General features: G+C 33.7%; 1 protein-coding gene and 1 long non-coding RNA gene across 6 annotated transcripts; both read left to right on the top strand.

Annotated features, from left to right (window-relative positions):
* The first annotated feature begins 3,941 nt into the window (after nt 1–3,941).
* LOC132606767 (uncharacterized) lies at nt 3,942–7,946 on the top strand. 5 transcript variants are annotated; one of them, XR_009570064.1, is made up of 7 exons: nt 3,942–4,382; nt 4,842–4,949; nt 5,134–5,168; nt 6,002–6,410; nt 6,514–6,581; nt 7,220–7,445; nt 7,656–7,946. It is a non-coding gene; the product is annotated as an uncharacterized LOC132606767 (long non-coding RNA). The 5 variants fall into 5 exon arrangements; XR_009570065.1 differs by lacking the exon at nt 5,134–5,168; XR_009570062.1 differs by having other exon boundaries at nt 3,944–4,949; nt 7,648–7,946.
* Nucleotides 7,947–11,295: 3,349 nt separating this feature from the next.
* Nucleotides 11,296–14,161, top strand: LOC132605299 (protein trichome birefringence-like 34). The gene is made up of 5 exons (XM_060318495.1): nt 11,296–11,667; nt 11,761–11,932; nt 12,938–13,134; nt 13,351–13,512; nt 13,620–14,161. Exons 1-5 carry the CDS (start codon nt 11,327–11,329, stop codon nt 13,975–13,977), a joined length of 1,230 nt encoding a protein of 409 aa, XP_060174478.1. The 5' UTR covers nt 11,296–11,326; the 3' UTR covers nt 13,978–14,161.
* Nucleotides 14,162–14,198: the final 37 nt, after the last annotated feature.

Raw genomic sequence — 14,198 nt, 5'->3', positions numbered from 1 at the left:
CCAAAAAGGCGTTGAAACGGGCAGTAAAAATTTATTGTTTTAAGGACATGAGGGAGTTTAAGGTTGATCAGTCAAACACAAAGATATGGAGGCTAGTTTGTAGACGACGGTATCAAGGCTGTGAGTGGTTGCTTCGGGGAATTGTTAAGCCTGATGGTATGTGGGCTATCACAAAATTCCGCGAAAGACACACTTGTGATAAGGAAGAAAATCGAGCAGATCATTATAATTTAGATACAAACATGATTGCTCAAGTGTTACTTAAAGACATTGTCGAAACGCCAAGGTAACTTATCCTACCTAGTACATTATATGTCTTATATCAATTGAAAGATCATTACTAAATATTGTTTGTTTAAACTTGTGCAGGTTCCCCATCAAAGATTGTATTCGAAACTATATAGTAAAACTATAAGCAACAAAAAGGGATTTCTCGGGCGTAGACGCGCTTTTGAGATGGTCTTTGGAAATTGACATACTTCTTTTCAATCGCTGCCAAGGTATATGGCAGCTCTACAACATTTTAATCATGGTACTGTTGTAGAGTGGCGGCTTATAGAGGGTAAAATCTTCAACTTCGTATTTTGGACATTCAAACCATGCATTGATGGTTTTGCTCACTGCTGACCAGTGATATCCATAAATGGTACGCATGTATATGGTGCCTACGACATCAAGCTCCTAATTGCAATAGGAATGGATGCCAATGGGTCAATATTTCCTCTTGCTTTCACAATTGCCGCTAACGAGAGCAACGACACATGAGGGATCTTTTTAACCCATTTGAAAACTCATGTTATTAAGGATCGTACCGGCATATGCGTGCTGTCTGATCGTCATAAAGGCATATTGCACAATATGGATAATTTACCGGGGTGGCAGCCTCTCTTTGTTTACCATTGCTATTGTTTAAGACACTTGAAGGCAAATTTGCAATCAAAGTTTCACAATGGCACTCTAAAAAAATTGATGTGGGGGGCTGCGATGGAGCATCAACAATGAAAATGGGCTGCAAAAATGGATCTGATCAGGGCAGTGAGTGAACCCGCATACGTTTGGTTGATGAAGCTCGAAGTTGAAAAATGGACGCTTCATGCTGATGGAGGCAAAAGATGGGGCATGCTCACAACAAACAGCTCAGAGTCTTTCAATGGCTTGCTGAAATCTGCTCGAGGACTACCTGTCACCGCAATGGTGAGAATGACTTTTAAGCAGGTTGTGGAGCGATTTGTTGTTAGGACAAGGCAAGCCAGAGCGATATTAGCCGACGACGGGACGTGGGTGCCAAAGCCCTTAAAAAATATGGAGCATTATAGGAAAAAATGTGAGCATCACCAAATGACTGAGTATGACCCAATTCAACATGTGTATGAAGTTAGGATGGGTTATTACAACGATAAGGGTGGAAACGTGCATACCGTTTATGAGGCAACAAGAACATGCACTTGTGGTAAGTGGCAAATGTACCACATGCCGTGTTCTCATGCTGTCAAGTGCTTTGAGAGAATGAGAAAAACGGTAACAAGTTATGTGGCGGGGGAATACAAGGTCCACAGTTACCTTAGAGCATATTCCGGCTAATTCTACCCACTTGGTAATGAAGCTTATTGGCCAAATGAGCCGTTTTAGATGGTTGCTAACAAGGATTACATCAGGAAATTGGGCATTAACTCACAGAGTCGTAGACCCAATCAAATGGATGTTAGTGAAAGAACTTACTCTCGCAAGTGCTCTACATGTAAGCAATATGGCCATGACAAGTGTTCGTGTGGGCAACAAGGCCGTGGTAGTACAAGCACGTCTCGAAGTAATAGAGCCTCTAGAACTTGAAGATTGTATTGTTATTGTAATTTATTATTGTATTGCTTTGAATTAGTATTGTAATTAAATGGAATGAATTATTTTTTAATTAGTATAAACCTCTCGTATTGGATGAATTATTATTAAATCAAATATTTATATTTGTACATTCAAATATAATAAAACACTTAAATCAAAACCCTATAACTATGACAAGTTTCAAAACTTACTTCGGAGCACTTTAGAACCCCTAAAACGACGATCCAAACGTTTAGGTGGACTTGATGTAATGAGCCGATATTATTGTACGCAAAAAAATATATTAAGTTTTATATAAAATATTGATATTTTGGGATTTTGAAACATAACTAATATTTGCCCAAAGTATGGAAAAAAACGTGATTTGAAAGGTAACAAAAAAAAAAAAAAAAAAAAAAACGGCTCATTCACGCACGAAATTAGTGCGTGAAAGGCCCAAGCTGCATTTTTGCACTTTGGTCCTTTCACGCACTAATTTAGTGCGTGAAACTTACTAATGTTTTTTTTTTACTAGTTTGATTCAACTTTTTTTTTTTATGCTACAAAAGTTACGGATTCCGCATAAGTACCTTTTTTCTTCGTTTGTTGCTAAAAGAATACAAACATACATGCATATTACTTTACTTTACTTTACTATATTATAGAAATGAAAGTTTGGGGTACAACCAATAGACGTACAAGGTTATTTTTGAAATTTCGGATTAACGGTACCCTTCCAAGTCACTTCAAATGCAGCCCTTCTATTTGCTACTTCTGAGAATTCGCGACTTTTGTAGGACAAAAAAAAAAGTTGAACTAAACTAATACAAAAAAAAAAAAAAAAAAAAAAAAAATAGGTTTCACGCACTAATTTAGTGCGTGAATAAGCAAACAAAAAGTCTTCCTCTTTTCACCTTTTCAGCCAATGAATTTCAGCTCTCATTTATATTTTCTCACATCATTTGTCTTCCATTGGCTGCCCACCTGCCTTCTCTTCTTCTTAAATTCTCATTGCACTGCATCGCATGGAGTCCGGAATCAAAATGCCCCCCCAAAAAATCACTTTGAATCAAAATATCCCAACAAAAAAAAAAAGTTATAAAACTACCTTTAGTGCAGTAAAATACTGCGTTATAGAAACAGTACAAAAAAAATAAAAATTGGCCAACTTTATTTTTTGTAACACTTAGTATTTTTTTCATACTTTGACCAACGATTAGTCGTGTGTCAAGACTCCGAAACGTCAATATTTTATATAGAACCTGATATTTGTTTTTGCGTACAATAATGTAGGCCCAATACATCAAGGATACGTAGATGTTCGGATCGTTATTTTAGGGGTTGAAAAGGTGCCCGAAGTAAGTTTTGTTTGAAAAAATTTAGTGTTTTTTCCATACTTTGATCAACGATTAGTCGTGTGTCAAGACTCCGAAACGTCAATATTTTATATAGAACCTGATATTTTTTTCTGCGTACAATAATGTAGGCCCAATACATCAAGGATACGTAGACGTTCGGATTGTCATTTTAGGGGTTGAAAAGGTGCCCGAAGTAAGTTTTGTTTGAAAAAACTTAGTGTTTTTTCCATACTTTGACCAACGATTAGTCGTGTATCAAGACTCCGAAACGTCAATATTTTATATAGAACCTGATATTTTTTTCTGCGTATAATAATGTAGGCCCAATACATCAAGGATACGTAGACGTTCGGATAGTCATTTTAGGGGTTGAAAAGGTACTCGAAGTTAGTTTTGTTTGGAAACTTTAGGGTGTTTTATTTTTTAAGATTTTGATTTAAGCGTATTATTTTTTAATCAAGACATAATTTTATTTTGAATATAAATATAATTCTAAAAAATATAGGGAGAAAAACTAGTTGTAAAGTCGTCAAACTTTAGATGGTCATAACTTAGGGAGAAAAAAATTTTGCTTCTATAACGCAGTAAAATACTGCGCTAAAGCAGTTAACGGCTCCGTCTCCGTGAACTGCTTTAGCGCAGTAAATTACTACGCTAAAGGTAATTTTGTAACTTTTTTTTTGTTGAATATTTTGGTTCAAAGTGATTTTTTTGGGGCATTTTGATTCCGGACTCCATGCGATGCAGTGCAATGAGAACTTAAGAAGGTGGGCAACTAATGAAAGACAAATGATGTGAGAAAATATAAATGGGAGTTGAAATTCATTGGCTGAAAAGGTGAAAAGAGGAAGACTTTTTGTTTGCTCATTCAGGCATTAATTTAGTGCGTGAAACCTATTTATGTTTTTTTTTTTTATTAGTTTGGTTCGATTTTTTTTTTTTTTGTCCTAATAGATGACCCTTGTTCACCGATTTTAATTGTGTTAACATGTGCAAAAAGTTTCTTCGTGCTTATTGTGCTTTTCTCAGTGACCTTAATTATTCCAACAACTAACAATACTGATTAATAAAAATTTGGGGGAATTTGATGATCGAGAGAACGGACGTCGGAATTTCTGCTTTCCCATATCAGTTTTCTTAAAAGGAAAATTGTTAATTATGTCATCCTTCTTTCATTTATATTGACTCATTATTTCAGTAGAATCGGTATAAACTGTTGTTTTGTGTATTCGTTTACTTTATTATTCTCTGTGGGCTAAATAATTTTTTCTTATTTTCAAATCTGAATTTGAGTTCTAGGTTGTCTCTGTTGTGTACCTCAATTAGTGAGTTTTCTCTATTTTTATTTGTTTAATGCATTCAGTTATTGCTAATGGTATTTGGTAGACATTTGTAGTAGTTCTCTATTTCTTTGGACATTTCTTATTGGATTTTCTACATGCATGTTTGTATTTGTATTTGATTTGCACACTGATGCAGCGAAGTTGCTTGATAATATGCCTAAAAGAACTAAAATAGTGAAGCTATACAAGTTGAAGCTAATTATTTCACTCGCTGAATTTGATTTTACTATTTTAATTTCTTGAGTTTATATTAAGGTGTAGTTAATGTATTCACGCCTCCTGTTTTTTTGGGTTGATTTGGCTGATTGATGATTACATGTAGGGTGGGGCTTCTAGCTTAAATATGAGATGAGATGAGATCAGAGTGTAACATTTGGTTTTAGTGCTGGATGAGGAACTCACAAGAATGTGCAATTTATCCTTATACATGGTATAATCCCTTTTTTTTTTTTTCGCGATTGCTGTCTATTTCTAATTTATTTCAATTTGAGACCATCTTAGCTATTGATAAGGCTCATCAGTCATCAGCCATTAGACTTTGCTTTGAAGATTGAAGTTTAAACGATCGTCCTCCTTTATGTTGTAGTGATGGAATTTATCTTTTTGTTTATTAGGTTTATTGGTCCGGTAGAGATTTGAGGAGGAGCAGGTTTTCATTTGTTCATTTCATCAAAAAAAGCTTTCCATTTGTTCATAATCATAATATGGTGGTTTTTGTTTATAATTTAGTAGTTTTGTTCTACGCACATGACATTGTTGCTGAAGAGTAATAGGAATAACTTTCTTAAATAGGGGAGACGGGGCACATGAGTTCGAAATGTTGGTGGAAATTGATTATCAAACATAATTTTGATTTTTCAAATATATATGTTGCTCTTTGCTTTTTAGATTCTTCTGTGGCTATTTATTCGAGGATATTAGTTGTTGTTTAATAGAGTTCTGCATACTTCTGTTCGGGGTTTGACTTGCACAGACAAATTGTTAGTACTACAACTTTATGATTAAAACGGTTGCTTTCTGTGGTGGTAATCTTTGCATGTCTACTTCTTTCTAACCTTAATCTCTTTCGGTAGAAAGTGATTTTTTCTCTTCAGTAGTCGAACAAAAAGGATCAAATTTTATACACAAGGATAGTCAACTTGATCTATGGAATTACCTTGGTTTAAATTTTTTGAACTGCCTAACTTATCCCTAAGAGAATTCTATTAATTCAATGAACTCAATATTATCTAATCATGAATAAAGACAGGATTAAACAACGTACAGACTCCCTGAACAAAAGATTTGTTTAAGCAGCTATTATAATATTTGCAAAACTAGAGGATTTCAGCTAATATGAGCTTTAAGTGACAAGATTATGCTTTTAGGCTACCATTTTGCTATTAGGTGCCTATATATTCTTGATTTTATTTTTCTTCACACTGCATTACAATTGAACTTAATAGTCTTCATTGCTTCTCTTCACTATTTTGCTGTGACTAGGAGTTCTACTATTAATAATGTTAGTGCAGCCGACATTTCGGTGCAACAACATCATGGTAGTAGATTTCCAGAGGAATGCTGTTGCAAAGAGCTATGTTGCTGCAAAGCTAAAGAATGGTGAAAAATGGAATACCCGAAAACATATTTAAGAAAAGGAACCACAGTGAAAGAGGGAATACAACAAGAAGATGGAACACAAGTACTTGGAAGTGCTGCAGAATTCGGAAAGCTTGCGTTGGTTAGATTTTTTGAAACTAAAAAAAAATATATATATATATTGAGTACGTCAGTTACATGTGTTAGCAAGAGTTAAGGTTTCAGCAGATCGAGTAGCAACTGTCGCGGAAAACGAGTGGAAAGATGAGGAGGACAAAGTTATGCCCATAAAACAGTGGCTACAAGAAAGAAGGTTGTTGGAAGTCACTAAAGCATAATATTGTGTGACTTAATAAGTTTTTTAACTTATCATCTAGACTTATTGAGATACTGTATGACCTGTGTGTTATGGGCAGAGATGCAACAACTAAGAGACATATTAACCATATCAGATAGAACAGCCAAGGCAGAAGCACAACTCAAGGTGAGCTTTTCAATTGCCATATGCTATGTGATTCTTGAAACAAACTTAATGCGTTTTCTGCTAATCCGAGAAAAAACTTTTGCTTTAGGATAAGCTAATATTGAGGCTCGAAACACTCGAACAAGACTTGAAGCAAGTGTTTAACATGTATTCTAGTCCAAATGGATACCATGGATCCCCAAAACCTCAAAATACTAGATAGTAACTTGGAAATAGCTAGGTAAAAAAGAGTTTATGGACTTCTCGAAATAAGAATGTTGGCAGCATTGGAAAGGAAAATACTGAAATAAAGGAGAATTACTAACGCGGATGTAAACAACAACGAAATAGTACATGCGTATAAGATCAAGAAACAAGGAGGTGATTAGAAAGAAAAGAAGATTACTGGATGTTGCCAGAGCGTTAACGATGCTATAGTATTAGGTTTTTTGTAAGACAGGCTACAAAAAAAAGTTATCTGTTTAAGGAAGTTTCATGAGCAAGGAGTCAGTTTTGAATACTAAAGATAAAAAAAAATTAAGCTGAAGTATTACCATAAAACAAAACTATCTTAGTCTTTTTCATCTTAAAGTCCTGACACACATTCATCCTATCTAATTCATCTTTTTTTTTTTCTTCAATCTGTTCGATGTTTCCAGATGCTAATGAAGAAGATCGAGACGCTGTCAAAAGACATGGAAGTTGAATCAAGAAAATAAAAAGTAAAGCAACAAGGTCAATATATATTTTCACTGCTTCTCTTCGTCCTCCATTCTCCCTTCATTCTTCTGTTTTGCTCGAATCCTCCAAAACTGTCACCGGATGTGTGTTGAATCCTCCAAAAAGTTATGCATCTTGGAAGATCTGAGAACATCTTATCTTCAGGTAATGCATAAAAAGTGGACCATATTTTCATCATCACATAAAACCTCTCTTCCAAGCTAATAGGACATATTCGATACATCAAATTCGGGTGGTAGTTGAAAAAATGTATTCACTTCATTTAGTTTTGGGACTTGAAAATCAAATTTTGCCTTCTACATATATTGCCTCCCTGTGTATTATATATGTAATATTGTGATTTTAGTTGTGCAGATCTTGCAGACCTTGGATAGTGGTGCCTAAAGACTACTAATTAAGAAATTTTGAAGCTAAATGCAAACACAGCCTAAGGCTATACAACTTCCAAGATGGAGGAGAAACAAAAAATAGCCTGAGGTAGTTCAATTCTTGAATCACCTTAGTTTAAGATCTAAGGTAGATAAGCATTTTATTAGGCATTACCGGTGTTAGTTTTGTTTTGGATATGGCATTGCGTTCTCAGGTGTAAACTTAGGTACTTATGCAGTATATTTTTTGTATCAATATATCTGCAAATGCTTATAATTGTGTATCTTAGCACGGGCCACGCCCCTCTAGTAAAGAAAAGAAGAGGAACTTATCAGATAAGGCATATGGCATCTGAAAGGGACGTAACAACTGCTATTGAGAATTGACCCACCAGCAGCATATACATATATAGTCGAATATTTATGCTTTTGCCACTGCAGATCAATGTGCAATTCGAGTTAAATAGTGGGAGGAATAAGGTAGCTTTTTAAGTTAACAAGTTGACGTAATAAAATGTAAGGACCGCATCAAATCTAACCCTTTAGGGAAAAACAAAAGAAAAGAAAGGAAATAATTTTCCTCCTTACCCAAAAGACGTCAATGTCAATATGAGAAAAAATCACAATAATCACTTTTCTGAATTTTAAATTCTATAAGTGAAACTCCAATGATAATATTATGAAGTTTTATTTGTGAAATTTGAAACTTTAAAGTAGTGATTATTTTTAAGATCTTTTAACACATTTGTTCGTCCAAAGTAATTACATCACTAGCTAAATATACAAAATATACACTGATAATATAATCACCAGCTATTATTCTAGTGGACATCGATGAAATATAAAAATTTCTATTTTCAATTCAAAGAGGAGAAAAGGGTCATTTGCACTGTTGTCCCTATTTTGAGTTGGTCTTTAAATTTTTGTCCCTCTAACAAATAACTTTTTTACGGAGCATAAGTTTAATATCCACATCATAATATCCCACAAGTAACGTCTCGCGTGACTATTTTTCTTAAGAACTTATGCATCACTAGGCATAAATTCGATTGCTAAAGAGCAAAAGTTCAAGATCAGCTAATTTGAAGGTGAATTCGTGCAATTTCATTGATCGAAAAGTAGTCATTGGGTTATTTTGACATGTGAATATGTCATGTTCGTGCCCATGTGTGGCCCAACTTTCTCATGTTGTTTTCCCCTAGTGGAGATTATATTCGTGACAGTTGGGGCTTTCAACTTTCTTATTGTAGAATCAGAAACATTTCCCTTTTGTTATGGTTGCTTCTTCCTTTGAGTATCTCTTCACTTTTGGATTCAAATGATTAGCAGAAAGAGAACATTATCAGCATAACAAGGAAGTGATGTGCTGTATTGATTTTATTAAATCAAGATGTCCATTTATTTCCTCAGTTTCAAATACATATACATCGACTGTAGGGAGCATCTGATAATTTACTAGTGTACGGATTGTTATAATTAACCATAACGTTAAGCTAATATTGTATCACTGAATATAATAATCCATTGTAGCACACTTACGTACAATGTGCATGTGTTATATGTACCCGAACTTCAGCTATATGACTTTGTTAAGATTAACTTCAGACACCGTACGTCTGATGTTGCCCCGAAGTAGGTACATGTGTAAAAAAAAAAAATCAACTTTTTAATTGGAGATTCTAAGATACTCCTTCCTAATTTCTCTCTTGAAATATAAGTTCCCTTCAAAACATTAAGGGGGAAAAAAAGGAAAAAAGGAAATTTCAAACTTCTTTCTTCTTTTTCTTCTTCTCATCCTTCTCCTCTTCCCCACCTAGCTCCTCATCCTCCACCTCCTTCGTCTGTTGGATTGAACGAGGTGAGCACGTATGGTTGGAATTAGATGAAAACATCTGGACGAGATCACAGACAAAATTTTATGAAGATTAAAAGTCATTTGGATTTGTGTCAAAATATCATACCTAAAAACCACATCTATAACATATGTATGTCGCATTATATATCCCTTACATCAATATTTTAGCACATAGATTTTCGTAGATACCACTGCGATATGTGTATATCACATTGTATATCAGATTTTCATGTATATGTATGTATATACATGATATATAGGAGATAAATGGATATATAGTATGATATACACTAATATACATGGATATACACTGGATACAGTGCGATATATATATATATATATATATATATATATATATATATATATAGAGAGAGAGAGAGAGAGAGAGAGAGAGAGAGAGAGAGAGAGAGATGGAATTCTCTTCAATATCGAATTTCAATCTGAAATATTTTACTCAAGTCCGCATCAAATCGTCTCCAAACACTTTATATACTCAAGCTTGTTAAGATGTTCCAAACCAAATCTAGTATCACCCAAGTGAGATAAATACAAGTATGCAGATCGAAAAAATTGCGAATAATAATTTAAAGCTGCCAAAAATTGTCTTCTTTTCCCAACCCTTCACTACCAGCATCTCCCGGTATTTTCTTTAATAATTACTCGTTATAGGTTTTAGAATTGTCGAAGAAAAGAAAAGAAATGGTATAAGTGGTTGATCTCTAGTTCAATGTGTCGTCCAAAAATGTTCAATTATCACACTTCAATGTGACTGATGATCATGTCAGATGCTCTATAGAAGACTAATTATTAAGTTCCCTCAATTATCGAAAATAGCTCATGCTCACACGAAACACAATTTGAATGGCTAATGAAGGTTTTTTTAGAAAATGGACCCGCAACCTTTGTGCATTATTGCTTATGAATCCTTTTTTTCTAGTGGTCAGATACATTTAATGTTACTTTTAAAATTTAAACATGTTTCAGCTTTCTAGTTTGCTACTACTAATTTAGTTTAATAAAACAAGCCTTTCCGACAACTAGCAATTTCAACGTTTGTCATATTGCAACGATGTACTCATGTCAATCAAATCCCCATATTATTTCTGAATAAACATATGAATTTCAAATGTCATAAAAGACTAATTAAGTTCTTGCATATATTTTAGAGCATCGTTAATAAATTAATTTTAACGAAACTTATAAATCTTAATATTACAATTAATGTTCGACTCCTAAAAAGGAATAAAAGAGAAAAAGAATTACTCTCTTGTCTCAATTTATCTTGAACTGTTTCTTTTTAGTCAGTTAAAAAAACAACGACATTTTATTTTATTTTATTAACAATTGAACTTTAAACTTTTAATTTTATCATTAATGAGATGATTTATCGTCATATATATCTATGACTTATTTAGACCACAAATCAAAAGTCTTCATTTCAATTTTATACTCGGTGCTTAGTCAAATATCATCACATAAATTGAAACAAAGAAAATACTATTCTCGAACATTATAAGTGGTTGTACGTTTTAACTATTACAAACATTCTTCAGAATTTCAGCACGTTTATGACCAGCTTCTGTTTTGTTTCATTTAATAATCCTTTGTTTGTTTGATTAATAGCTTATTTTTTATTTTATTTTTTTGTTGCAAAAAGGATAAAACTGAAGGAAAAAAAAAAAAAGGTTACTCAAATATCTCAAATTCACCTACTTCAATTTCCTTGTGCGGCTTCTCTCCTTAGTATTATAAGTACCTATAGTCTCATAAGTAGATAAAGCAAAGAGGTCCTAGAGATTAATATGGCAGAAAAAGTAGTGCATAAATCATGGATAATTCAGTATAATTTACATTCTATTTTAGGAATATTCCTATTGGTCTTTGTTTTTGTGACTTTTTATGTTATAGAGGACAATACTGATGGTGCTAGTATCCTAGTCCAAAATAAGCTTATAAGAAAAGCTTCATCTCCTAAGTGCGATTTGTTTTCTGGGAGTTGGGTTTTTGATAACGTCTCATATCCTCTATATAAAGAACAACAATGTTCTCTCATGGCTGATGACTTTGCTTGTCACAAATTTGGAAGAAAAGACTCAAAATTTCAACATTGGAGATGGCAACCTTATAATTGTGATCTTCCAAGGTACCAAGCTCAAAGAGTTCTTTTTGATTTTCTCTTCCTGTTGTTTTTTGTTTCTTGGACTTTTTTTGTTGAATTAATGTTATTAAAGTGTAGATTTAGTGCCCAAGCATTGTTGGAGAAGCTAAAAGGCAAGAGAATGGTGTATGTTGGGGATTCATTGAACAAGAACCAATGGATGTCTATGGTATGCTTAATTGAATCCTCTGGAATTATATCTCCCAAACCACTCATTTGGAAAGGCAACTTGATCATCTTTGAGGTCAAGGTAAATATGTTTCTCTCTCAATATCAAATATTAGCTAGCCAATTACATCATTTGACTTTGGTCAATTAAGTGGAAAGTAAGCCTTTTTCTTGGTACCGGCTACCTTCCACTAGAATTAGCATCAAACAATAAAAAAGAATTCACCAAGCGATTTTTGTCTCAACTCAAATTTGAGCCATGGTTTCATGTGGTTTTGATCCTATTTCATTAATTGCTAGGCTACATCATTAGGTGCACCAAGCAAGCCTTTTCATTCCATTTTATTAGCATTTGTCTTTGTTTGGTTTTAATGAAATATAATACTACCTGAAGATGGTGTACCTGTGAGAAACAAACCATACCCACAAAATTTGTGAACATCACCTAGTTCAAATGGCAACACCGAGCTTGTTACTCATGTTCTATTTGTTGTATCTGTTTTTCATCAGAGTTTGCTTGAAATGCCTTTGCTAAAATTCCATGATTGTTAAGGTGGTTAATTAATTCAAATAGATAAAATTATTACTCATTCTGTTCCAATTTATGTGGTGGTCATTGGGTGGGCATGGAGTTTAAGAAAAAATAAAAGACTTTAAAATTTGTCATCTAAAACAAGTCATAGACGTGTGATTATAAATAATCTCATTAGGGGTAAAAATGAGATTTTTTTTTTCTAAGGTATGACCTTTTTGGGACAAATTGAAAAGGAAAACGGAGGTGGATTCGAAGTTTATGGAATCCTACGACTACCTCAAATTAATACTAATATATAATAATAACTGGATTCACAATCAAATATTTATAAATTCAGTAGACTTTTGAATATATATGCAGGATCTGGGCAAAAGCTTTTGGGTTCACTTGAGCCGAAATGAGGCCTTAGATCCGCCCTGAAGAATAATATACTGTATAAATTGGGAGGGAGGGAATAGTTAATATCAACTAGCTAAATTTTTCTTCCTTTAAGAGGATATTTATTCTGTACTAACGCTATTTTTTTTTTTTCATTTTCTAAATATGATCAAGGAATACAATGCAACAATTGAAATCTACTGGTCACCAATGCTAGTAGAATCTAATTGTGATGATCCATGGAATCACCGTATCCGGGATCGAATCATCAGAATTGAGGCCATTGAAAAACATGCTAGGCATTGGAATGATGCAGACATTCTCATCTTTGATTCTTACACCTGGTGGCATGAGCACCAAATGACACTTCTGTAAGTTTATTCCGCCAAAATAAGTGCTCCATCTGAATTCATATTTTGGATTTAAGTTGTATACACCGGCAGTGTAAAGATCTCTTACATCAAGTGTAGTTTTACATGTGCTAGCAAGTAATTACCTTTTTTATGATGTTGACTTGTAACTTGTAAGTGACAACATGGTGTAAATATTTTTGATACTGTCTCATCATTCCATGCCAATTTACGCAGATGGGGATCTTTTAATAGTTCTGATGCAATCTACAAGAAGGTTGGCATGAAGCTGCGCCGCTATGAGATGGTCTTAAGAACATGGTCGGATTGGTTGGAAGTTCAAATTGACAGAAAAAGGACAAGATTGTTCTTCATGAGCCTCTCTCCTTCTCACAAAAAGTATGATTATGACTATGTTGTTTGTCTACATAAAAATCAGTTCCATTATAAAAGATTGATTGATTCATTTATTTATTTATTTATTTATTTATTTTTGTAATATGCAGTGCTGTAGATTGGGGCATGGGAAATGATCAAACTTGCCATGATGAAATAGAACCAATATCAAGGAAACAGTATTGGGGAAGTGAAAATGATAAAAAGATGATGGAAATAGCAGAGGCCTCTGTAAATGGGCTGAAGAGAAGTGGATTAGATATACAATATATCAACATAACACAACTATCAGATTATAGAAAAGATGCACATCCATCAATTTACAAGAAGAATTGGGTTGCTCCGACAAAAGAGCAACTGGTAAATCCAAGGAGTAATGATGATTGTGTACATTGGTGCCTTCCTGGTGTGCCTGATGTTTGGAATCAGATTCTTTATGCCTATATCATGGACTCTCAAGAGAATTAAAGGAACAGAGATGTTGAGTTATGTGATGTTTTGATGAAGATAAATAAAATAGACTAGTTGTTAAATTAATTTTGAAATCCAAAGATATGGAAACTGTGTATTCAAATTGTTTTGTGTAAAACAAATAATTCTTCTCCGTGAAAAATAGCAAAATATAAATTAATTGATTTTTCAGAGATAGTGATGTGCTTCAATTGTTAATCTTGGTATAATTTTCGTGT

The sequence above is a fragment of the Lycium barbarum genome, chromosome 8 (genome assembly GCF_019175385.1).
Source record: "Lycium barbarum isolate Lr01 chromosome 8, ASM1917538v2, whole genome shotgun sequence".
Lineage (NCBI taxonomy): Eukaryota > Viridiplantae > Streptophyta > Magnoliopsida > Solanales > Solanaceae > Lycium > Lycium barbarum.
This window is presented reverse-complemented; position numbering and strand designations above follow the sequence as displayed.